Genomic DNA, 27,511 nt, shown 5'->3' on the forward strand with positions numbered 1-27,511 from the left:
CTGAATCTCCGAGGTATCATTTAACGCCCACTTGCATTTACTTTAGCATTGGGGAGATCTAGATTAATTAATTAGTAATGTAATAAGGTATAGTGAATAATTAACGCTTAATACTTATATCTAAGTATTGTCAAAACCTGTATTATATTTAACACAAAGAACTCCTAGCTAGTCTCTGCTTACACCCTTTCTTCCTTTAGTTTCTCACAAATTAGTAAGCTCCTTGTTGAGTCTTAATTAGATCTTTTTTTTCTTTTTGGCTATCCTTACTTTTCCTTTGCCAATTCATATATATATAGCTAAGAAAGCTTCTAATTTAATTTAATTACCGAATCTATCAATAGTTTTTTTCTCATACCTATCGAAATCAGTCTCTCTACCTTCACAAGATAGGAGTAAGGTGTGCGTATATATCACTCTCCCTAGACCCACTTGTAGGATTACACTGGATTTTTTGTTTTTGTTGTTGTTGTTAATTATACTAATTTTTGAATCTTCGAAATTAAGCTTTCTGATTTATATATTGTTTCAAATTAAAGGCTTCGGCTAATATATGTTAATTCTTTCTTTTAGCAGAGAAGAAAAAAGGAGAAACCCTGGATATATTGATAACAAAGAGAACAATGGGGAGAGGAAAGATTGCAATTCGAAGGATCGACAACATAACAAGCAGGCAAGTAACTTTCTCAAAGAGAAGAAATGGACTGCTCAAAAAAGCTAAGGAAATTTCAATACTTTGTGATGCTGAAGTTGGACTTATTATTTTCTCCAGTACAGCCAAGCTCTATGATTTTGCAAGCACAAGGTTAGATACAACTTTCCCTGTAATTTCTGGATTGGTATATAATTAGAAAGTTTATGCCTTGATTTTCCTTCTAATTTTCTAGGTCATTTTCTGAAAAAAGTCACTACTGTTTTTTTCTCAAACTTGCTTTATTTTTTTCTTTGAGTCGAGTATCTATCGGATACAGTCCATCTATCTCATACAAGGTAGCGGTAAGGTTTGCTTACGCATTACCCTCCCTAGACCTTGTGAGACTACACTGAATATGTAGTTGTTGTTGTAGTATTTTTGAAAAGAGTATTAATCCTTATCTTTTGCATTATATATAGTTATATACCAGTTATGTTTGTTAAAAAGAGTAAAGGAAAATTAAACGAGAAGCACTCTAGGGAAATGGTTAGGTTAATTCTTCAATGACTAAAAGATTAACAGCAATAACGAGAACCTTCCTCTATTTTTCTTTTTTTGTTTCATGTGTTTTCTCTCCTCCTTTTTTTTTTCAATTTTTCGTTTTAGGGTTCAAGTAAAACTGATAGATTTTCGAAGTTTTCCTAGCTTTCATCTCTTTGGTAATCATAACATCATTCATAAGATGCTTTACCGCTTTAATTTGGATTAAAACATTTAGATCACCTAAAACAAGCCTAGGGCAAATTACAAAGAAAATTTATTAAATGATATAAAATGATGTGAGGGTAGTACTGTAATTTCACCTCTTAAAGTTAGTTATTAGTGTTCATTAGTTAGTCAAGTTGTTAGATTAGTAGTTAAGAGATTAGTTAATTACTTGTATATATACGCGAATATATACACACAACATTCAGTTTCTGAGTAATGAAAAATACTCTCTCTTCCTCTCTATCATCTCTCTCCGTATCTCTCTACTCTATCCCTATCTTCTTCTTAATTCACAACATGGTATCAGAGCTTATGCTCGTAAAATCGAAGCTCATGATCTGAAATCCTTCTTCCGCATTCTTTCTCTGAAATTCTTGTTCTACATGTTACAATCGAGTGAAATTCTTGTTCTGAAATTCTGCATGTTCAAATTGGGTGTTGAATTCTTGATAAAGAATCACAGAAATCGAAAATGGCGATAAACGAAAGAATACCAAATCTGAATTCTGGGCTAAGTACTGGAAATCAAGTGAATCCAACAACTGGGATCGATTACAATCATCCTATTTTCCTTTCCCCTGCTGATGTTAGCAGAATTCAAATCATTTCATTTCAATTAACAGGTATTGAAAACTATTTTATTTGGAAAAGGTTTATGAGAGTTGCCTTGTTAGGTAGGAATAAACTTGGCATGGTTGATTGTACATGCAGTAAGGATAAATTCTCAGATTCGATGGGAAATCATTGGGAACGAGTAAATGCCATCGTTCTATCTTGGCTGATGAACTCTGTGGCAAAAGGTCTTCTTGGAGGTATTATGTATGCCTCCAGTGCTCAAACTGTTTGGGAAGACTTAGCTGAAAGGTTCAATAAAGTTGATGGCTCAAGAACTTTCAATTTACATAAAGAAATAGCCACCTTAACTCAAGGCTCTGCATCTCTCTCGGTATATTTCTCAAAACTTAAAGATCTTTGGAAAGAATTTGAGGCTTTGGTTCCTGCACCTGGGTGTGATTGTCCTAAATCAAGGGATTTTGTTAGCTATCTACAAAAGTTAAGGCTATACCAGTTCCTAGTGAGGTAAAATGAGTCCTATTCACAAGCTCGGAGTCAAATACTTATGAAGACTCCTTTACCTACTGCAAATCAAGCCTATGCTTTAATAGTGAGTGATGAGAGTTAAAAATCTATAGTAGCTAATTCTGGGATTCTTGGAGCCAATCCTATACGAAATTTTGAAGTTGCAATGTATACTAGACATGGTGAAGGTGGTCAAGGCCAAAGGTTCAAGAAAAACTTTAATGTTCAATGTGATTATTGCAAGATGAAAGGCCATATGAAAGAAAACTGTTATAAAATTGTTGGATATCCTCAAGAGCTCAGACAAAAGAAGAGAGGAGGATATAATGCAGCTCATAATGTCAACATTTTGAATGAGAATAATGATAATCAAAATCAGAATTCTGACGTACCTACTGGTGCATATGGCAAAATGCTAATGTTTTAAATCAGTCTACTTGTGGAAGTCAGATGTCTTATGGTCAAGGACAGGAAGCAGTTGCAAATCAACTGGGAAATTACACATTCACAAAAGATAAATATGATCAGATTGTGCAGCTGTTGAACAAAGGAGTAATCTCAACAATCACTAACAATGAAGATTCAGCTGCTAATGCAACAGGTATAGATACTGATACAGCATTGTTGGTTTCAAATGGCTCACAGGAATGCATCATAGACACTGGTGCAACAAATCACATGGTGTCTGATACTAATCTTCTAAATAAGTCTACTATAGTTCAGACAGCCAACCCTAAGAAAGTTTTATTACCTAATGGAGATGTGTCACTAGTTACACATACAGGGGCAAGTTCAATTTCTGATAAGAGCACTATATCTAATGTCTTTCATGTGCCTTAATTTAAATATAATCTTCTTTCAGTTTCAAAAATGACAAAAGAACTACAGTGTGCTGCAACATTATTTCCTGACTTTTGTGTTTTCCAGGATCTCTTCACTGGGAAGGTGAGGGAGATTGGTAAAGAAGTAAGAGAACTATACATACTACTAGCTAGACTGGCAAGGAATAGGTGAAGGGCTGAGTATGCTGCAAAGGGATTAACAACAGGTAAAGCAAATTAGATCAATGTGGAGTTATGGAATCAAAGATTTGGACATGTGTCTGTTATAGTATTGAAGAAAATGCTGCCAGTAGTGTACAAAATATCAGAGATAAAATAGATAAATGCATAATCTGTCTTGCGCTAAACAAACTAGATTGCAATTTCCTTCTAGTGATATCAGAAGCATGTACTGTTTCGATTTGATTCATGTAGACCTATGGGGTCCATACAGAATAGCTACATTTGATGGTAATAAGTACTTTCTTACAATTATAGATGACTACAGTAGAATGACATGGGTGTTTCTTCTTAAACAAAAATCATATGTTAGAACAGACAATGGCACAGAGTTTGTATATTCCTTGTGTGAGCAATTGTTCAAAAATCTTGGGATGATTCATCAAAGAAGTTGTGCTTACACTCCTCAACAAAATGGAGTAGCAGAAAGAAAGCACAGACACATTTTAACAAGAGCTATAAGACTACAAGCCAATATTCCCATAAGGTTTTGGGGTACTGCATTCTGGTTGCAGTATACATTCTTAACAGGTTACCTAGCTCAGTAATTGCAAATATATCTCCTTATGAAAGGCTGCATAACATGAAACCTTCTCTAAATCACTTAATAGTGATAGGCTGCCTATGTTTTGCTAAAGTAGTTCAGGAACAGGACAAGCTAATGTCTAGATCAAGGGTATCTATACATATGGGATATTCAGAAGTTCATAAAGGCTATGTTCTATATGATCTAGAGAATAGGTCATTCTTCATCAACAGAGATGTAATATTCAAGGAAAATATCTTTCCATTTAAAAGAACAAATTCTTCTTCAATACCTATATTTATAGACACTACAACAACTGTAGGGTCATACATGGACAATTCAGAAATATTTTTTTAACAAAGGGTTGATACACAAGCTGATGCAGGTCACAATGGTGATAATTCAGGAAATTCATCTACAGCTAATGACATTACAGAAGAGAACTACAATTCTGAGTCAATGCATGACTTCCAAAATCACAATACAATTGAGGGGGAGTTACAAGCACAGCAGGACTATCAGAACATATCTACTGCAGCTCCTCATACCAGAAGTCAAGTGAATTCAAATCAACTCACTATGAGAAAGTCCACCAGAGATAAAAAGCCACCAGTATGGTTGAAAGATTTTGTTTCTCTAAATATTCATCAAGAGATACCATATGCCTTAAATAAATATATAAGGTATGATCATCTATCTTCTAAATATCAAGCATATATTGCTGCCTTCTCATCAACTACTAAACCTACTACATATTCTGAAGCAAGTAAAGATCCAAGATGGATACAAGCCATGAAAGAAGAAATAAAAGCTCTTGAAAGTAATAATACCTGGACACTAGTCACATTACCAGAAGGCAAGAAACCTATAAGATGCAAGTGGATATATAAAATCAAGTACAAGGCATCAAGAGAGATAGAGAGATTTAAAGCTAGTTTGGTTGCAAAAGGTTATAGTCAACAAGAAGGAATTGACTACCAAGAAAGATTCTCACTAGTTGTAAAAATGGTGACTGTTAGAACAATATTAGCTCTGGCAGCAGCTAAGCAATGGCATATACATCAAATGGATGTACACAATGCTTTCTTACAAGGTGATCTATTTGATGAAATCTACATGGATTTACCATAAAGATTTAGGAGTCAGGGGGAGAAGAGAGTATGCAGACTCACTAAATCCTTATATGGACTAAAAAAAGCTCCTAGGCAATGGAACTTGAAACTGTCTGAAGCTCTTTTGAACGTACAGTTTAAACATAGTCAGTTTGATCATTCCTTATACATAAGGAAAACAAAAGAAGGTATGGTGTTAGTACTGATCTATATTGATGATATGTTAATTACTGGAAGCAATTTAAATCTGATTCATAACACAAAAACTTCTCTACAGAACATCTTCAAGATGAAAGACTTGGGAGAGTTAAGGTACTTTCTGGATTAGAATTTGCTAGGTCCAACAAAGGTATTGTTATGCATCAGAGGAAATACACATTAGAACTCATAGCAGAAGTTGGATTAACTGCAGCAAAACCCTCAACTACACCAATTGATATCAATACTAAACTTACAACAAAACAGTATGATGAGCAGATCTCAAATGATGAAAGATCAGTTGAAGATCCTGTTGTAGATCAGACAGCCTATCAAAGGTTAATAGGTAAACTTTTGTACCTAACTGTCACTAGACCGGATATAACTTATGGAGTTCAAACTCTAAGTCAGTTTCTTCAACAACCAAAGAAATCTCATATGGAAGCTGCCTTAAGAATAGTGAAGTATGTGAAAAACAATCCTGGACAAGGTATATTGTTATCAAGTCAATATAATACAACCATCACAGCATATTGTGATGCAGATTGGGCAGCTTATCCAGTCACTAGAAGATCTGTCACGGATTTTAAAGGTAGGCAATTCTCTAGTGTCTTGGAAATCCAAAAAGCAAACTACTATATCAAGAAGTTCAGCAGAAGCAGAGTACAGAAGCTTAGCTATAACAGTAGCAGAATTGACGTGGCTAGTGGGAATGTTAAAAGAAATTGATGCAGAAGTTAAATTGCCAGTAGACATATTTACTGATAGCAAAGCAGCTATTCAGATTGCTGGTAACCCTGTTTACCATGAGAGAACCAAACATATAGAGATCGATTGTCATTTCATAAGGGAAAAAATTCAACAAGGTCTAGTCTGCACAAAGTATATACCTACCAGTGATCAACCTGCAGATTTGTTCACAAAGGGATTGAGTAAAGTTCAACATGCATATCTGAGTTCCAAGTTAGGTGTTTTTTGATATTTTTGCACCACCTAACTTGAGGGGGAGTGTTAAATGATATAAAATGATATAAGGGTAGTACTGTAACTTCACCTCTTAAAGTTAGTTATTAGTGTTCATTAGTTAGTTAAATTGTTAGATTAGTAGTTAAGATATTAGTTAATTACTTGTATATATACACGAATGTATACACACAACATTCAGTTTCTGAGTAATGAAAAATACTCTCTCTTCCTTTCTATCATCTCTCTCTGTATCTCTCTACTCTATCCCTATCTTCTTCTCAATTCACAACAAAATTGTTACTGATGAGTGTGGTGTGGCTAGATAATTAAGTCAAAAGTTCTCTTAAAGGATTTAATTGAAAGCAAAAAAAATGGAGGAGATTTGGACAAGTAGAATGAAGTTGGGAAGAGGCATAATTTTGAACAAGTTATGCCCAAATTGAAGTTTTATATGTTGCTTGGTCTTATATCTACAAAACTTCTAAAAACGAGGACACAATTTAAACATTGGCTCAAAGTATCAATTTTGAGTAAAATTTTGAACCAGGTTATATTATCATGACTGAGTTTTTTTATCTGTTTTAGGATTAAACCTAGTAATTCTATGACCAGTTTGCATGTGAAATCGTTAGTGAAGTTTATGTGTCTGCATGCATGATACATATATTCTACTCCATATATGCAAAGCTTTAATATTATTACTCTCTTTCTAGCAGGGATTATAAGATGAATATAGAAAAAACATGCACGTAAAACACAAGCACCGTTAAAGAACATTGGGAGACAAATATCACGCTGATATATATAAGAGAGAATTTAGAGTTTGGTACTATATATTAGAGTTAATTACACAAAAATCTCAAAGTAAAATCATTGGAATTATTTTCTAACTATAAAGTCACTCCAACTTTCACTTAATTTCCTAAAATTTCATTCTTGCCAAAATCTAGTTTCCAGACGTCAGGAAATCACCTCATTTTATTAAATACTCCTCCCATTTTAAAAAGATTGTCCTAATTTAACTTGTCAAAAACTTTAATAAAGAAGGGAAGACTTTCGAGATATGTGGTCTTAAATAAGCCACAACAGCCGTGTGGTTGTAAAACTTTTGAAACTTATGGTCTTAAACCTACCATAGGTGGCTATAAATGCTTCCTATTAAAGAAATATTGAATTGTGTCCATCTTTTGTAAAAGAACTAATAAGGAAATAGTGCCAATTTTTAAAACAGATGGAGTATATATCATTTGAAACTAAAAATGCTCCCAAATAAATTGCCCTGACCCAAAACCCTACCCATGATCATGTTATCGTGAAGTTTAATATAATACATTTGCAAATATATATGTGACAGTGCTGCAATTTTCCTATTATTATCAGCATGAGATCTGTAATAGAGAGATACAACAAAGTGAAAGAGGAAGATCATAACCTCATGAATCCTATGTCAGAAGTCAAGGTATATAGCTCTTCATCAAACAGAAAGTTTATTCCACATATATATTTTTCTCTCCTTTAAGTTTATATTTGCTAAAGGCCGCGAAAGTGGCTATTTCTCCAAATCAACCAGGGTTAGACTTGCAATGAGCAAAACCATGGACCTCCCAAGTCCTAAAGAAGAACTTGAAGAATTAACTTAATTAGTTGCATATCCAATTGCTTAAACTTAAAATAGCCAGTTGATATATAATATATGTATATCATGTATATATGTGTTTAATCGTGTATAATTATTATATAATCTATATATACTGGCTAGAAAAAGTAAACTGTGAATTCGACCAACAACTTGTGTAAAAATCCCAAGGCTTAAAACAATCTTTTAAGGCAAAAGACGTATGCATTAAATTTCTAACCAACGAATCAGTTTAGTTAGGGAACACGGAAAGAATAAAAAAAATACGGGGAAATATAGGTGGGGTACTTTACCAACTAATTTTAGCCTATATTCTTTTTTCTAACCTAAATTAGCCTATTTTATACTATACTTTAAAACTTCTTTAATTTCACCTATTAACAGTTATTAAGAAGATCTGTATTAAAAACTGACTTTAGAGTGATATTCATGTTTATCATCATCGATTCAAACATTTATTGGGTGAATTTAAAGTGAAAAATTAAAAACTTCATTGTTAGAGTTTTTACAAACTTGAAAACTCATATATAGGGTTTGTGATTTGTTGAAATTTTTGTTGACAAATTGATGATTGAGGCTCATTGTAGGTCAAATTTGAAGGTATTTGGTGAAAATTAGAGTTATTTGGTGATGTTTTTTTTATGAGTTGAAGTTTGTAGGAGACGAAATCTAATTTCTTTTTTTTAAGTGTATCGTCTTGTATAATGTTGTATGCCGACTATATAAACATAGTTGCAAATAATGGCTATGTAGTTGTAAACTCAAAAACATAGCTACCTACACACAATGTAGGGGGAAATGCACAGTTAGCCAGTAATAAGACATGTATTTACTTTTAAGCCACTGTTTAAAATATCTTTAGTCTTTAGTCACTGCTTTACTAAACTTTTACCCGTCTGGACGAAAATACCCTACTGCTGTAATTCGCTGAAACCTACAAAAATTAAGGACACTTGGTCCTGAAGTTAGAGTTGGAAGTTCAAAATTTAAGGACAGGTAGTCCTTAACTTAAAGTTACAAGCACATAAATTAAGGACATGTAGTCCTGAACGTAGAGTTACAAGTTCAAAAGTTAAGGACAAGTAATCCTAAACTTAGAGTTACATGCTCAAAAACTAAGGACAGACAGTCCTTAACTTAGACTTACAAGCTCATAAATTAAGGACAGTTAGTCCTGAACTTACAGTAACAAGCTCATAAGTTAAGACACTTGGTCCTGAACTTAGAGTTGGAAGTTCAAAAATTAAGGACACTTGGTCCTGAAATTAGAGTTGGAAGTTCAAAAATTAAGGACAGGTAGTCCTTAACTTAGAGTTACAAGCACAGAAATTAAGGACAGGTAATCCTGAACTTAGAGTTCCAAGTTTAAAAAATAAGGACATGTAGTCCTGAACTTAAAATTACAAGTTCAAAAGTTCGGGACAAGTAGTCCTAAACTTAGAGTTACAAGCTCAAAAAATAAGGACAGGTAGTCCTTAACTTAGACTTACAAGCTCATAAATTAAGGACAGCTAGTCCTGAACTTAGTTGGAGGAGTAGGAGTAAGGACACTACCGCCTTTTCATATTAATTTTAATAGACTAGTGGCTAATTTTGCTCAGCATTAAAAATGTTGGATAAAAGTAAATACCACTTTAAAAAGTGGCTACCCCACGTAATTTTTACCACAATGTAGTGTGCTAGGCTGTAATTTTGTAAAAATCCCTCAAAGAATAATCAGTATAATTCCGGGGAAATTTTTGGTTTAATTAGTATTTCATGGTATATTTTAGGAAGAGTTTAAGTTCACTACACTAATACGACAAAAGAATTTGTACTATATTAAGGCCCCAAAAAGATAATTAGAAGTTGTCAGTGTGATTGGTAGTCTAGAATAAATCATACCATAATTTTGGTACAACAGGTTAAATATGTAAAATTCCTTTATCATTTTCTTTTGATTCGGTAAGGTAACTTTTATTAAGAAACTTAAAAAAAGTACCAAGGGGATACTTTCAAAGTACAAGCAAAACATCATAGGAAAAAATTACAAATAAAGATTCTACAATTCCATAAATTCTAACAGCTGCACCAAGTCTCCTACTACCCTTTCCTTACACCAAAAATATAGATTCTGCAAATTAACAACTATTTTTCAGCGTAGGAACCTGGGTCCTCTGATCTTCAAAACATCTTTTATTCCTTTGTAGCCAGATGGTCCACATGATGCATAAGGGAATGGTCATCCACATCTTATTCTTCCTTTTGCCTACTGATTGACCCTGCCAACTTTCCAGTAGGCTTCGAACACTGTTTGGAATTGCCCACTTAGATGTTAAGGAATAGGTCCCAAATCTGTCTCGTCTGCCGGCAATGAAGTAACAAATGATTTCTACTTATATAAATTAAATCCTTTTAGGAAGAGAGCTTAACGTCTATATACGATCGTGCAAATGAAAATAGAAACCTGAATAATAAAACAACTGATGAGTAGTAAACAAGACTCCTGATGAGTGGCAGAGCTAAGAATTTATCCAAGGGTATTCAAATTTGAAAAGAAGTGGGAAAAAAAATCCCGACAAAGGGTCTTCAATATATGTTATATACCTCTAAACTGTAATATTTTACCTATATACATAGTGCAATTTTTCGACCAAGGGTGATCAATTGACCACTCTTATAACCATGTGGTTTCGCCACTGCTCCTGATAGGGCCAAAACCGAATTCAGAGGTGATCCTCCCTTGATAATTTTGCAAAGAATATCCAATATCCATTTGAAGTTGGAATCAACAACAACAAACCAAATGCAATCTCACAAGTGGGGTCTGGGGAGGGTAGTGTTTAGGTAGACCTTACCTCTACCTTGTGAAGGTAGAGAGGCTATTTCTAAGAGATCCTCGGCTTAAGGATTTGAAGTCGGAATCATTTAACTGAAATAGATGCTGCTTTTGGAACATTTCTAAAACCAGCATTAGGAGATGACAATATTCCATGTTCACAAAACTTCTGGATTGCAAAAATACCAATTACATCAGTCATCCAGGTAAGGACTTAAACCATAAAAAAGCCTACCAATTCTAACAGTTCATGATGTCCAAGGAATAAGAAAACTATCGCATGAATCCAGAACAATCCTCGCTCCTCAACCAAGTATGTTAACATGGTTGGCCTGCCTTGTTTATGGCCTAAGCATTGTCGTTGACACATGAAATGGCACCATCTGCTTTGCCTTGGTATCCGCTTTTCTCTCATTCACCTTCTCTTCACTCCTCTCCTACATCGCGCTACTATGGTTTATGTTACTACATCTCATCGTAGGATCAAATGCCAAATCATCATTCAACTGTTGATCTATTGAACTCTCGGATAATTGTGAAGAATCACCTAGAGAGGTTGCCATTCTCTTTGAGCAGGATAAGGAACAGCTGCAAACAGAAGACACCAATCAGGATACCAAGTTGGTAAAGGCAAATTATAAACTTCTCTATATATATATATATCCTTAGGGTCTATTCTAGCTGCTCTCCTATGCAGCCAACAGCTAACTGGCCATCTTTTCAGACTTTGTGGGAAACTTTAGGAGCAAGAGGGCAGCCAGGCGCACTAAGCTCCCGCTATGTGTGGGGTCCGGGGAAGGACCAGACCACAAGTGATCTATTGTACGCAGTCTTACCCTATATTTCTGCAAGAGACTGTTTCCACAGTAATATACTGGAGTGGTCTGGCCTGAAGTAATATTCTATTTGTCGCTTGTAATCTAACTACTTAACAAGTTCTCATGAGTGAAATGAAAACCGGCTAGAGTCTCCAAGCTATTTAAAATGGTAATGAAGACCGTCTCAACAAGAGGGTCGATCTGAAAATTGGGAGTTTCTTCCGCTGACACGATTTGATCTATTCTAACATTCAAGTACAAATAGGGAAACATTACCTTAAGAATTGCAACACCTAAGCTATTATGTGACAGGTAAAAGAGCTACCTTTCATCGGTTCTGAATAAATTCAGTAAATATTCTAAATAATTTACCAAAGCCCACAATAACTATGTTGATCTCTTCCCGAAATATAGACCTATATTGGCCCTCATGTTCCAATATTGACTTACAGCAATCTTTGGACTCTATTGTAAACAGACTTGATCTTTCCGGTTCCCGCAACAGTTCACTCTCCATACTTTTACTTGATCATTCTAGGTGTTTTATTCTTGTTTCGTCTGCATACATTTAGCTGGTTTCAACATCCTTCTTCCAAACCTCCATGGCAATTAGTAATAAAATAAGGACAGCGGAGCACAAAGCATCCCGCATTCACGCAGGGTCCGAGAAAGGGCCGCACCCCAAGGAGTGTGATGTAGACAACCTACCTAATGCAAGCATTAGTGGCTGCTTTCACGTCTCGAACCCATGATCTATAGGTCATACGGAGACAACTTTACCGTTGCTCCAAGGCTTCCCCTTCTCCACTGCAATTAGTAAGTACAAAAATTCTTTCTAAGTCTCAGAACCAAGTGCTCACTGGTTCAGCAGCTTAACTTATCACTTATTTTTGCTTCTGGTCATCTTGTCTAAAGGACAGTTAAAGATGAAGGGTTGGTGCAGCATAAATCGACTCAATTAGTTCAGTGCTCTAGAACGAGATAAACCACAGAAGTACCATCCAAAAACAGATAAGTTTTGGAAAATAGTCGGAATCTTTAGCCAGGAAAAGAATGCTGAGGCAAACTTATAGAGCATGAGTTGGAGTCTCCAACTAAGGGCAGCCCGGTGCACTAAGCTCCGGTTATGCACAGGGTGCGGGGAATGGTCGGACCACAAGGGTTTATTGCACGCAGCATTACCTTGCATTTCTACAAGAGGTTGTTTCATGGTTAAAGACTATTAGTCTCCTGTCCCTAGTTAAAATTTTCTGATCATATTACTGAAAGAACCAAGTACAAGAGTCCCTTTTACAAGTCCAATTCACAATTTGTCTTGAGACTAAAAATTTATGCAGCAGTTCTTGTGACTGAAATCTGGATGTTTATTGTCAGAATGAGATGGTATGAAACGACAGCAAGGTGCACCTTAATTTTCAGTTGTATTCCTGAGAACAGACTGAATAGGGAACATGACCTTGTGGAAACTCCCCACAAGATGAGATGATTCGGTTCAAAGTAAATAGGGAATCTGCTTCTGCTGAGATGGATAAGCCAAAATAGTGAAATCTGGTTTCTTCCTGCATAAATGCCTATTTTATTTGCATTTGCAGACAACTGAAGTCAACTCTCAAAGAGCCACTCTGCTTACCAGGTTGAAGTTCCTGAGGAGACAAGACTCAATACAATCCCATTAAAATATAGATCGTCTGTCTCGCAGAGAATTGCTTTGACATTGCAGATTCCAGTAGAAAAGGAAATCCACAAGCGGATGGAGGACGTCTTACCCCACCTGAATTAGTAAAGGATCTGTCATCAAAGGTAAGTAATATACATATATCTTAATTTAGAAAAAGAGGGAACGTCATGAAGCAATATCCATATGTCCCCCATATCACTAACATAGCCATTCACCAAACGATAGAAAAAAAAAAACTAAGTTGGATTAAACATGCTCAAGAGCTTAAAGATTGACAGTTGATGATCTTGAGAAAATCTATTTTGACTTTGCATGGCACGGATGCCTTAAAACATTCCAACAACAACCAGCTTTTACATATCTAGCAGCTATTGTTCACACATAAGCATAGAGGTCAAATTCATGTGATATAGCCTTGATCTTCCGCGCTTAGGCGAGCATCTATCATGGTCTTTTATATGAACCTATCTATAAGCAGAACCAATGGAGGCGGTCAGGTCACATTTCTTTTCTTTCTACTGATCAGCCATGAGGATAGCATTTAAGGCATCCGATTTCTAAAGAAAAAGCAGCGAGCTAGTTCATGAAACGCCTCTTAAAATTACTTAATAGCATAACCTCTTAAATTCATGCAAACTGCAAATACATCATATATGTCAACAAGAACCAAGGTTCAGCTTTCTAACACTTGCTCGGCCCCAGAGACCTGGCTTCTTTGTCCAAGGCTGGTGACGAGCATCGGAGTAGGGAAACTCTTCACAAACATCCCTGGCGACATGCTAACAAGCCCGGACGTTCAATGTGGTTGGGAAAAGCTCAAGCTGAGATCTCAGCCGAAAAATATGAAAGTAGAAGCACATGAACAACAACCAAAAAAAAAATACTTAACATGCATATCAAGATCATAATAAATCATGTCGCAGAAACTTCTCTTTGTTCTTCCCAGAACTTAATCTTACTTGGCGGATCCATCAGAAACATTCACAACAGGAAAGATATACTATTTGCGTCCTAATGGGTTCAAGGAAAAATCACTTCTACCAACGAGCAGGGTATCTTGAGATGTCAGCTTCTAAGGCTTTGATTCGTATTCTTATCAGCAAGATGGTTGCTATGTCTTTCATTCTACATAGTTTGTTGATATTGGAATCTACCATAAGTGCAAATTAAAGGGTGTCCTAATAGATATTTGAGTTCTGGGAATTCAGGTTAGAAGAGATGCTTGGTTGAAACTTGAAACTCAAGTATCCCAAAAGTCTAAGTTGCTGAAGCACAAGGATGCAGATCCACATATGAGGTAAGAGGTCAATTTTTAAACCAGGTTCTGTATTCATTATAAAGGATTATTTCTTGCTCCCTGAAGCCGTTTGCGCCTCATGACATATTTTTATGCTAAATTTAATTTCTAATGACTCCAATTAGAGGCCATTTGGTACATGGATTGTAAACCAGATAAAGTTTATCTTCCCTATTTCTCCATTGATAGCATCCCTAGTCCAGGATATGAAGATTTATCCAGGATTGCAGTCCTAAAGAAAAGTGGCAACAAGATATATTTCTGCATCCTTCCCTTTGTCCCAACCATCTTCATCTTCCCTCTCCTTCCCACTATACTACTCATGTTATGGTTCTCCCCCCAACCGTCCCACCCCAACATTGTCTCTACCATCCATCAAAAACCCAATTATAATATCTCACACTGATGATTGAGGGATTCAATAGTTGTCTCCTTATATGCTCTTGGACAATCCTCGCGTCATAAGCTAACTTTTGGGGTTAAGTTAAACTCAAGGTCCATTTTCTTCCCATGGTATCAGGGTCAGACCTATACCTATTATTGTGTTTCAAATGTTGGGCCCCTATGTAATCCGCACTCCAGTTGTTCAGGTCTGGTCATGCTGGGGTGGTTTAGTGTAATAGATTGGTTGAGAGATTAGGATGTTGTCTCCTTGTAGAGATGTTGGACAATGCTCCCGTCGTGTGCTAGCTTTAGGATTGAGTTAGGCTCAAGGTGAATTTTCTTCACAAACGCCAAACTTAACCATGGCCTCCCGCAGCGCCAATTCCTTCCCTCACTCTAACATTGTTAATCTCCCTCAGATCCTTGCAACAATTTTACCTATTCTGTATTTCTCTTGTCATTTTTGCTATTCTTACTTTTCTCTCCTCCCGAGCCGAGAGTCTCTAGGAAACAACCTCTCTACCTGTACAAGGTATATCACGACCCATTTTTTGAACACGCCATGACCGGCACCCGATCGCTAAATTCGACCGAGCAAACCATCTGCGCTTATCAAAACTATTATAACTTCAAACTTTATATGCAACAAGGCAATACTTTAATCAAATACTTTTAATTAATTTGAATATCTAAAATAAGTCAACTCCAAAACTTTATTCGTAGTAACTACTGAAATACTGCAAAGTTATTATCAAAAACACCTAAATCTTAACCCACCAACTGTGTCTATGAAGCCTCTATTGAGAAACTGATGCACTGCTCAGGACATAAGATTTCCTGGCCAGTTCTCCAAGTAAACAAAAAAATAACTAAATAATGACGAATTAAAGGAGTACTCCACGAATAAAAGCGGAGCTCACCAATAGCACTGGAAGTGAGGGAAGTCCTAACCTGTAGCCTGCTCGGCTGCAAAACCGGTTCCTACGTTGTACCACATACCAACGCAGGTTCCCAAAAGAGAACGTGAGTACCATCTATTGTACTCAGTGAGTCTCAACGACAGGGGACGAAACTTTAATAAAATATTCATTACAAGCAAAGATTCTAAATGCAAGGAAAACATAAAGCTTCTACGAACAATTCTAAAAATATAATTGCATAACAACAGTTTATGAATATTCTAAAAGAAATTCCTTTCTTTTTCTTTCTTATCTAAAAAAAAATACTTCACTTTATGCTTTGGGAGTTCTAACTATCCTGATTTATTTCTGTCTTAGTCACCGTGTGATCGGCACAGGTTAGATCCCAACCTGATCGAATAGGCCCAATCCACGAGGTGCCACTCGCTTCATGGTTCTCAGCGCTCTTGTATCATACCATAGCCTGGCTAGATAAATTCTCAGCAACGAGACCCTCGGCTCGTGTGCTCCCTACTTTGGCACAAGTAGTTTCAGGAAGTCAACGCCCGGTCAGGACCCTCGGTCTGGTCGATGAACCCTTCTTAGAATAGAGGATAAATCTTTTCTTTCTAAAACTTCCTCTTGTGACTTTTCAAGTCTAAATCTTGTTTGAAAGTGATCTAACAATATTCATAATAATATTCTGGAGTGTATACATAGCATAAGCATGAAATAAAATCGCTCAAAGTATTTTTAAAAGTTCTATCTAACTCTTGAAACTTTAACATGTAAGATCATGTAATAAAGCATCAAAATATGAAAAATAGATGCTTATACTTCTCGAGTAAAATATATAAGCTTTAACTAGAATATACTTCGTCAACATGTACTCGCTCGTTCCCAAATAAGCACATGTTGACTCTTTAAAGCATTTTATCAAATACTTTGTGGGCATGTTTTTCTGAGTAGAACCACTTTAATAAAGGGTTATATCCAGTCACCTCAAAACTCCTCGAGCCAATATGTAAGCTCCAGTCCAATTTATACCCGTTAAACAATCGATTCTACAACAACCAGTGCATTTTAACTAATTTCAAAGTTTTACAGAGAAAGAAGGTAATTAACTATTCAATTCTTATATTGTAGGATAATTGAGAATAAGAAATTTTATATACCTGCATTCAAGAACTAGTTATTTATAAAGAAGCCTATAATTTTTCGTTGTCTGCGTGTTTTGTACAAGGCTAGCTATTTGTAAAGAAGCGTTCTGTTTGCTTTTTTGCCCTTTTAAATGTAAAGTAGTTTCTTGCCATTCCAAGGCTTTAAGCCTTTGCTTACAACAATCACTTTATGGGCTTTTAGGCTCTCTCCCCCCCCCCCCTCCCCCCCCCCTTTTTATTTTATTATTATTTTTTTGTTTTTTTACTTAACTAATAATTAATGATATCTATTTTTAATAATTAATAATATTAAAATTATTAATATTCCACTAATTATATATCCAATTATTTATAAATAGAGAAGTAACTCAAAAGTCAATTACAAGGGTTTAAATCCGTAACAATCATTCCTAAAATCCTCCCCAAGGGACTCAAAATTTTGGCTAACTCCCTAAGTTTTCAAAAGAGTCTTCCTTGTAAATTGAACTATCCAAAAAAAAAAAATCTCTGTCACCAATACCACAACTACACCAACAACAACCAAATATACCATAACATGCCATTCATAGGCACCATACACAGCTTATAAATTAATTACCCACAATCTGCAAGGAGGTACCACAATAACTAACCAAAATCTAAAGCACAACACTTCAACAAAAGTAAATCACTTTAATGAATTAAATGTACTCTGGCATGGTACTGAATTATTTAATAACTAAATATACTTTGACATAAACTAAATTACTTCAACAACTAAGTATAATCTAGCAAGGACATAAACACCCGCTAACTTGTATTTAATTAATGAAATATAAATGCCAAGCCAAACCTAGGTTCACATAACTTATTCCTCAAATAAATAAGGATACTTCTTCCTCATACCTTCCTCGCCCTCCCACGTAGCCTCTTTTGAATGATGATTACTCCAAAAAACTTTTATTGATGTTATATCTTTTGCTCTCAACTTTCTTACTTGCCTATCGAGAATTTCTATAGGTGTCTCTTCATAAGTCAAGCCTTCTTTAATTTCTATGGTATCGGCAGGTAAATATGCGACTCATCATGAATGTACTTTCTAAGCATAGACACATGAAAGACAGGATGAACAGAGGACAATTCAACGGGCAACGCTAGTTCATAAGCCAATTTTCCCTTCTTTTCTATAATCTCCTAAGGCCCGATAAACCTAGGACTAAGTTTCCCTTTCTTACCGAACCTCATAACTCCTTTCATTGATGAAACTTTCAAAAATACCTTATCACCAATCATGAACTCTAAGTCATGATGCCTCTTGTCAGAATAGGACTTTTGACGACTCTGAGCCGTTTTTAATCTTTCTCTGATTAGTTGGACTTTCTCTAAGGCCTTGCAAACAAACTCTGGACCAATCAACGGTACCTCTGCTGGTTCAAAACAACCCACTGGAGACCTATATCTTTGCCCATACAACGCTTCATAAGGAGCCATACCAATGCTGGCTTGATAGCTGTTATTTTAAGCAAATTCTATAAGTGGCAAGTGATCATCCCAATTACCTCCAAAATCTATAACACATGCTCGCAACATATCTTTGAGAGTCTGAATGGTCCTTTCTGCCTGACCATCGATCTGTGAATGGAAAGCGGTTCTCAAATTGACCTTGGTACCTAATCTTTTCTGAAATGCCTTCCAAAAATGCATCGTGAACTGATGGCCTCTGTCAGATATGATTGAAACTGGAGTACCATGCAATCGGACTATTTCTTTGATGTACAATTGCAGATACTGATCTGGGAATCTGTCGTCTTTACTGGTAGGAAATGAGCGGACTTTGTGAGTAGGTCTATGATAAACCAAATTGAATCATGCTTACGGTATGCGCGAGGCAGACCTACTACGAAATCCATATTAATCATCTCCCGTTTCCACTGTGGTATCTCTATATCCTGACTAGGCCACCAAGCCTCTGATGCTCGGCTTTGACTTGTTGGCAATTCAAACATTTAGCCACATGATCTGCTACTTGCTTCTTCATGACTTTCAACCAATACAACTCTTTCAAGTCCAGCTACATTTTGGTAGCACCTGGGTGGACAGAGTACCTCGAGCTGTGAGCTTTTTTCATTATGGCCTTCCTAAGACCATCTACATCAGACACACATGACCGATCATTCAACTTTAAAACTCCATCACTTCCTAGAGTGAAAAGCAGTGATTTCTTTGTTTCTGACTCCTTCTTTTAACTTCATTAAGTACGGATCTTCGTCTTGCTTTGCTTTAACATGCGCAATAAGAGAGAATTGCACTAAGGCATAAGCAGTTATACCCCCTTCTTTGGTCTCATCCAATCTAACTCCATTATTTGCCAGTTTTTGAATTTCTTGACCCAAAGATCGCCTTTGTACTGCAAGATGGGCCAAGATACCCGTTGACTTCCTACTAAGTGGATCTGCTACCACATTAGCTTTGCCCGGGTGATAAAGGATATTGATTTCATAATCCTTCAATAGCTCGAGCCACCTTCTTTGTCTCAAATTTAATTCTTTCTGCTTGAAAGTGTACTGGAGGCTTTTGTGATCTGTAAACACTTCAGAATGCTCGCCATAAAGGTAGTGTCGCCATATCTTTAATGCAAACACCAGTGCTACAAGCTCCAAGTCGTGTGTGGGGTAGTTCTTCTCATGATTCTTTAACTGCCTGGAAGCATAAGTAATAATTTTTCCATCTTGCATAAGAACACAACCAAGACCAACTCTGGAGGCATCACAATACACTGTGAACCCGAACCTGTCGGCAAGGTTAACACAGGTGCAGCGGTCAACCTCTTCTTTAACTCTTGAAAACTCTTCTCACAAGCTTCTGACCACTGGAACTTAACTGCTTTCTGAGTCAACTCAGTTAATGGAGCTGCAAGTGAGGAAAATCCCTCTACAAACCTTCTATAGTAGCCAGTCAACCCCAATAAACTCCTAATTTCGGTTGGCGCTTGCGGACTTGGCCAGTTCTTGACTATTTCTGTCTTCTGAAGGTCTACTTTTATGCCTTCGCTAAATACCACATGGCCTAAGAATGCCACTGACTGCAACCAGAACTCACATTTTGAAAACTTGGCATAAAGCTCATTCTCCTTCAAGGTCTGCAAGGCTATCTTGAGGAGTTCTGCATGCTCTTCCTTGCCTTTAGTTATACCAGAATGTCGTCTATAAACACGATAATAAAGGTATCGAGGAATGACTTGAAAATTTTGTTCATGAGGTCCATGAATGCAGCTGGAGCATTTGTCAACCCGAAGGACATTACTAGAAATTCATAGGGCCCGTAGTGAGTTCTAAAGGCTGTTTTAGATATATCCTCTTCTCTGATTCTCAACTGATGGTACTCCGACCTCAAGTCTATCTTTGAAAAGTACTTTGCACTCTGAAATTGATCAAATAAATCATCAATTCTTGGCAGTGGTTACTTGTTCTTAATGGTAACTTTATTCAACTGCTGATAGTCGACGTACATTCTGAGAGACCCATCTTTCTTCTTGACGAACAGGACCGGGACACCCCACGGTGAAAGACTCAGCCTGATGAAGCCCTTGTCAAGAAGGTCTTTCAACTGTTCCCTCAACTCATTAAGTTCTGCTGGAGCCATCCTATAAAGAGGTATAAATATTGGTTGAGTGTCTGGCATGAGATCGATGCCAAAGTCTATAATTCTTTCAGGAGGAAGTCCGGAAGTTCATATTGGGAAAACTTCTAGAAATTCTCTAACAACTGGCACAGACTGAAGAGCTGGTGGTTCTGATTCTGGATTAATGATGTGAGCTAAATAGGCGAGACACCCCTTACTAATCATTCTTTGTGCCTTAAGGTAAGAAATAAATACTTACCTACAAGCGATGCTGAACTACCCTCCTACTCTAAGACTTTTTCATTTGAAAATTGGAACTTGACTATCTTGGCACAACAATCTAACATGGCATAGCAGGAAGACAACCAATCCATACCCATGACCTCATCGAAATCCACCATTTCTAACTCTATGAGATCGGCCTCGGTGCTGCGACCTTGGACTGAAACTATACAACCTCTATAGACTCTTATGGCTTTCACTAACTCGCCAACTGGAGTAGATACTAGGAATGAATCACTAAGTTGTTCAGGTTCTAGCCCGAGTTTAATTGCAAAGTATGGAGTCACGTACGAAAATGTCAAACCTTGATCAATTATGGCATAAGTATTATGTGAGTAGCCTAGAAGAATACCTGTAATAACTTTTGCAGATGCCTCTACATTCCGACGATCAAGTGTAGCAAACAAACGGGGTTGTCCTCCTCCCTGAGTAACTCGATCTGCACCTCTGCCTGCTCCATGTCCGACCTGATTATGAGAACCACAAGCCTGAGGTGGTGCAGCTATAGTAGCTGAGGAACTAGAAGGACGAGTTGATCCCCTACTGAAATTACATTGCAACTTTGGGAAGTTTGCCTTTATATGACTACTGTCTCCGCAATGATAGCACCGTGGAACCTGAGCTTACACTGACCTGAATGTTGTTGCTTACATGTACCACAAAGAACTTGATGTTGTGAATGTTGCTCAACATGACTCTGGCTATATGAGGATGGTGTCTTAAAATTCTGATTCTGGCGAGACTGGTTTCCATAACTCTGAGTACATCTGAAGGAAGACCCACCACCTGACTAATGACCTGAATGAGCTGGTGCTAATGACCCCTTATTAAAGGAACCCCTTCCTTCTCTGCTGGATGTACCACTAAACCCGCCCGTTGTTCGGGCTTTCTTGTTATGCTCTTTTTCTTCTCTCCTTTGTTGTACGTCTTTTTCTAAGTGCTTGTCAAAACACATAACAAAGGAGAAAGCTTTCATTCCTACCGCTGTAGCTGATGTCGTATTCTTAATGTGGTAAGCCAAACCGCTAACAAACCTGCGGATCCTTGTTTTTCTGTCTTAACCATGTGAGGAGCATGCTTAGCCAAACTTATGAATTCCATGTAGTACTCTTGCACACTTTTATTCCCTTACTAGAGCTGCTCAAATTCTGTAGCCTTAGCTTCCCTATCCTCTTCTGGTATGAAATTAGCCATGAAGGCCTCTTAAAATTCTTCCCACGTAGGCGGGCCATCATCTTCATCTTTTTTCTTTTCCCACATCTCAAACCAAGCGCCAGCCACATCTCTAAGCTGGTAGGCAGCCAGCTCCACAGCTTCATCATCAAATACCTTCATATCTCGGAGGGCTTTCTTGACACCCTCCAGCCACAACATTGGATCTTCATCAACTATAGTACCACAAAACAATGGAGGACTCAACTTCAAAAATTCATTCACTCTTGAGGACTCAGAACTGTTCTGTCTATTTGATTGAGGTGGAATCTCAACTCTTCCCTCGTTCTAGTTGGCCATGAAGGCTTTAAACATCTCCATAGCACTGTTGACAGCATTAAACATCTGACCCACCTCTGGAGATATAGTTTTCTAAGCCGGAACTGCTATTGGGGGGAGGGGTGGTTCACTGGATCCTGAGGTACTTGCTCATCGTGATCCACCCCTTCTTCATGTTCAACCCGGGTTACTTGAACCCCCTTTGTGGATTTACCCTTCCTTTTCTGAGTTGAAGCCTTCTTAGTTCTACCTTGAGCAGCAATAGTAGCAATATTCTTGAGTAGCATCCTGATTGCCAGTGTCAGAGTTGCGAGTACGAGCCATTTCTGCGGGTTTTGGAGAAACAAATATATTAGATAATTTCTTAGAGGTAGGCTCTACTGCACGATCTAAAGTATGACAAAAAATCAGACTTTTCCTAAATGCTAGTAGCCTCCTATTTATAAGTATGGCGCACTTCAGACCCATAAATAAGACGCTACTGACACGGCTTCATAGACCCCTGCGACTCCATAAACCTGATTCTCTGATACCAAGTTTGTCACAATCCATTTTCTAAACAAGCCGTGACGGGCACCCGATCGCTAAATCCGACCGAGCGAACCATCTGCGCTTATCAAAACTATTTTAACTTCAAACTTTATATGCAACAAGGCAATACTTTAATCAAATACTTTTAATTAATTTGAATATCTAAAAGCCAACTCCAAAACTTTATTCGTAGTAACTACTAAAATATTGCAAAGTTATTATCAAAAACACCTGAATCTTAACCCATCGACTGTATCTATGAAGCCTCTATTGATAAACTGACGCACTGTTCAGGACATGAGATTTCCTGGCCAGTTCTCCAAGTAAACAAAAAAAAATAACTAAATAATGACGATTCAAAGGAGTACTCCACGAACAAAAACGAAGTTCACCAATAGCACTGGAAGTGAGGGAAGTCCTAACCCATAACATGCTCGCCTGCAAAATCGGTTCCTACGTTGTACCGCAGACCAACGCAGGTTCCCAAAAGAGAACATTAGTACCATCCATTGTACTCAGTGAGTCTCAACGACAGGGAACGAAATTTTAACAAAATATACATTACAAGCAAAGATTCTAAATGCATGGAAAACATAAAGCTTCTACGAACAATTCTAAAAATATAATTGCATAACAACAATTTATGAATATTCTAAAAGAAATTCTTTTCTTTTCTTTCTTATCTAAAAAAAGTACTTCACTTTATGCTTTGAGGGTTCTAACTATCCTGACTTATTTCTGTCTTAGTCACCGTGTGATCGACACAGGTTCGATCCAATCTGATCGAATAGGCTCAATCCACGAGGTGCCACTTGCTTCATGGTTCTCAGCGCTCCTGTATCATACCTTAGCCTGGCTAGGCAAATTCCCAGCAACGAGACCCTCGGCTCGTATACTCCCTACTTTGGCACAAGTAGTTTCAGGAAGTCACCGCCTCGGTTAGGACCTTCGGCCTGGACGATGACCCCTTCTCAAAATAGGGGATACTCCCAAAAATCTTTTCTTTCTAAAATTTATTCTTGTGACTTTTCAAAAGAAAATTAGATGGTGCACCTTCAAAAGAAAATATGTAGAGGACTTGAGATTGATGGTTGAAACCACAATTTCCAACATATGCATTTATTTGCTTTCTGTAATTTAACAAGGTTCAAAATGTTCTCAAGAAAGGCCATTGCTTTGTAGTGAAGATATAACCAATGCACATACCCTTTCCTTGAATTAATTATGGTTTGCGATAATTCACTAGGGGCTATATTACGGGAAAGATGAATGGAATTTGTATCTGCTTGCTTATAAACTTTAACACTGTTAAGAATCAAGTTCTGTTATTAGTTTTGTCTTATATAACTAGTATAGCAGTTGTCAAGTCAAACTAAACAGCTGGCTTTTTCTTGTTGCTAGTTTTGGCAAGGGGAAGCAGCAAACTTAAGGCAACAGCTGCATTACTTGCAAGAAAGCCACAGGTAAATCAATTCTATAATTGTGATCTTTGCCTCTCTGCACAATGTAATAATTACTGACAATACATCTGACACTTTTTTCCTCCATATCTGTTACATCCTTCAATTCAAAGGATGAACGTGTATATACTCAAGTGGTATTGAATATTATTGAAGTTAAAGGTTGTTAGAACCAAACCTCAAGTGTAAGACACATGCTGAAATATTGCTTCAATGCAACATGGCGTGTCACAGCAGAGAATGCATTTTTCCTTTCCTTCTCTTCTGGTTTGATCTTCCCTCGACATTAAACAAGAAGCGCTAGTACTTCTTTTACACGAATCCTAGTAACTCGATCCTCACTCATCTACCCTCCTAACCAGCTGTTGCCTGTTGCTAAGATCGACTCAACTACTCAAAAGAATACTCATGTTTCAATCACTCCTTAGTTCCTTTGTCACATGAGAGATAGAGCACTAAGGTCAAGCTTGTTGAAAGAAAGGGCAAAGCACAAGCCTATCCTCAGACCAAGGTGATTAAGGATTTATACAAATGTTAATTATCCTTATCTGATAATGACCACAGGCAGCTTTTGGGTGAAAAACTTTCTGGACTCAGCATTAAAGATCTGGAAAACCAACTTGACATAAGTTTGAGAAGCATCCGAATGAAAAAGGTAAAGTCTAAGCCATTTAAAATTTTGTGGTTACTGAACATTCGCTCTATCAAGTTCACAGTGATCCTAAATGTAATAATCCTTCTATGGCAGGAACAAACTTTAACTGATGAAATCAAAGAACTGAACCGGAAGGTCTTACTAGAAAACTATAATAAGTCCCTATGTCTTGTGTTTTAAGTTTCCATATAGAGATGACTTTTAACATTCCTACTGCAGGGCAGTATCATTGTTCAAGAAAATATAGAACTAAATGAGAAGGTGAATCTCCTTTATCAAGAGAAGATAGGATTGCAGAAAAAGGTACTAATTGCAAGAATATTACCTCTATATATTAAACAAAAACGCTCCATGAATTATAATTTCTGTTTCCCATTTACTACAAGCATAGATGTGCTTGGGCTTAATCTAAAGGAGAAAACATTGGTTTCAGGTTTATGGCACGGGAGGCAGAAATGAAGCAAATGAGACTCCTGCTACAAACGCAATCAGCAATGGATATAATTTTATCAATCTCCAGCTACGCCAGCCACAAGGACAGAGGAATTACACATCATCAAATGCAATGAAGCTCGGGTAAATTCTCTATTGCGAATCATTGATGAATTACTTATTAGAATCGCCAAACTAAAATGGGAAACTAATCTCACTGATATGATTCTCAACATTGCAACAGGCTACAACTGCATTACAAAGCAGATTGACAGCTTTCTGTTCTATCTCAACAAGCTCAACAGCTACGAGATAGTTATATGAATGACATTCTTAAACAACATAGAAGGAAGAAGTTCATCAATAGAGAGGCAACAACGTCGGCTCTACCAATATATTGAATGGCTTTACAATCTTTATAAACATGCAGAAGTTAATATATACAATGTAATATGATATTGAAAATAAGAATGGGATCATGGAATTTATCTTGGTTTGCTTCAGTAGCACATAAGTGTGAAATGAAAATAGTTGTACGATTCAAGCTTGTTCTTGGTACCGATGTTTGCATGATTTGCATCCGGAAATCGTTTTGTGAACCATGCAGGGCAAAGCATCAAGCTCAGAAAGTTGTAACGATCCGACTTGTCATTTTAAGAATTAGCGCTCCGTTCAGCAGCTTAAGACCCCAAGAAGCTTCATAATGTGCATTATGACCCGCGTGTATGGTCAAGTTTGGTTTTCGTAAGATTCGGAGTTAAATTTAAAGAAAAATCAAGATCTTATTTTGAAGCTCAAATGGAAAGAGTTGACCGAAGAGTTGACTTTTGACCAAACGACCCCAAAATGGAATTTTAATGATGTCAATAGCTTCGTATGGTGATTTCGGACTTAGACGCGTGTCCAAATTTGGATTTGGAAGTCCATAAGACAATTCAGCGCATTTTGGCGAAGTAAGAAAGTTGACGTGCTCAAATTATATTATTTTATATGTGGAAGAGGTCTATTACCGTGATGGATACCAAATGGATGTGATAGCAAGTGTACGAGGCGTACTATAAGATATATTAGGTCTAAAGAAAGTCCTAAGTCTAAGCCAAGTTGGATAATTTCATAATAGACTAAAGTTGCAAATGAGTACGCACAAGACCTCACTTTGGACGATCATATATAAATAGTTATAAGGTTTCATGTGATGAACAACCTATCAAATGAAAGATCTTCAAGTCTAGTTTCTAACGCTTCAAACCGTTCGTCATTTGGACACTCCTACCAGAAGTTATGACCAAATTACCAAAAGCAGCGTAGAATTTTACACTACCGCGCCGCCCCATGCGGCGCGGCTGTGTAAATTATCAGAGCACCTTAAATTTCGTTTCTAAACACATTTTTCATTACCACGCCACCCCTTGCGGCGCCCAACGCGGCGCGGCTGTACAAAAACGGGTTTTTCTGACCCGACCCCTCTTTCATATAACTCATTTAGGGTTCATATTTTTGGGTATTTCTGGTGTTTTAGAGAGAGGGGAGAACGTTTTTAGAGAGAGAAAGAAGCATAAGTGTTTTGGTTCATCAAAATCTTGTCCAAACCTTGAAATTCCTCAAGTTCTTCATCAAAGAGGTAAGAATTTCTTTTTCCCCAATTCTCCAATTTCGAAATCTAACTAGAAATGGGTAATTAGTAAGATGATTCATGGATGTTTGAGTATTAGTTATACATGCTTGTAACAATAAGGTTATGGGAAGATTATTGAGTTCAAATAGGTAAAGATTGGGTTAAAAATGGTAGAAATCTTCAAAACTTTAATTGAGGATTTGAAAGGCAATCCGATGTCAGAATTCGATAATTTTTGTATGGTTGAACTCGTATCAGAACGGGTATTCGGATTTTGTAAGTTTTTCCGGGATTCATGACGTGGGCCCCACGAGCGATTTTGAGTTAAATTTGAAAATGTAGAAATTCATATGGAAGTAATTCCTATAATTTTTATTGACTAAATCGAATTGTTTATGACTAGATTAGAG

At 37.0% G+C, this 27,511-nt stretch overlaps 1 protein-coding gene across 1 annotated transcript; it reads left to right on the top strand.

Moving 5' to 3' along the window:
* LOC109230488 (MADS-box transcription factor 23-like) lies at positions 595–25,932 on the top strand. Its single transcript, XM_019395979.1, has 8 exons — positions 595–805; positions 7,726–7,804; positions 24,341–24,402; positions 24,964–25,054; positions 25,148–25,189; positions 25,274–25,357; positions 25,488–25,630; positions 25,731–25,932. The coding sequence occupies exons 1-8, from the start codon at positions 624–626 to the stop codon at positions 25,756–25,758; spliced, it is 711 nt and encodes a 236-aa protein (XP_019251524.1). The 5' UTR covers positions 595–623; the 3' UTR covers positions 25,759–25,932.

The sequence above is a fragment of the Nicotiana attenuata genome, chromosome 7 (genome assembly GCF_001879085.1).
Source record: "Nicotiana attenuata strain UT chromosome 7, NIATTr2, whole genome shotgun sequence".
In the NCBI taxonomy this organism is placed as follows: Eukaryota; Viridiplantae; Streptophyta; class Magnoliopsida; order Solanales; family Solanaceae; genus Nicotiana; species Nicotiana attenuata.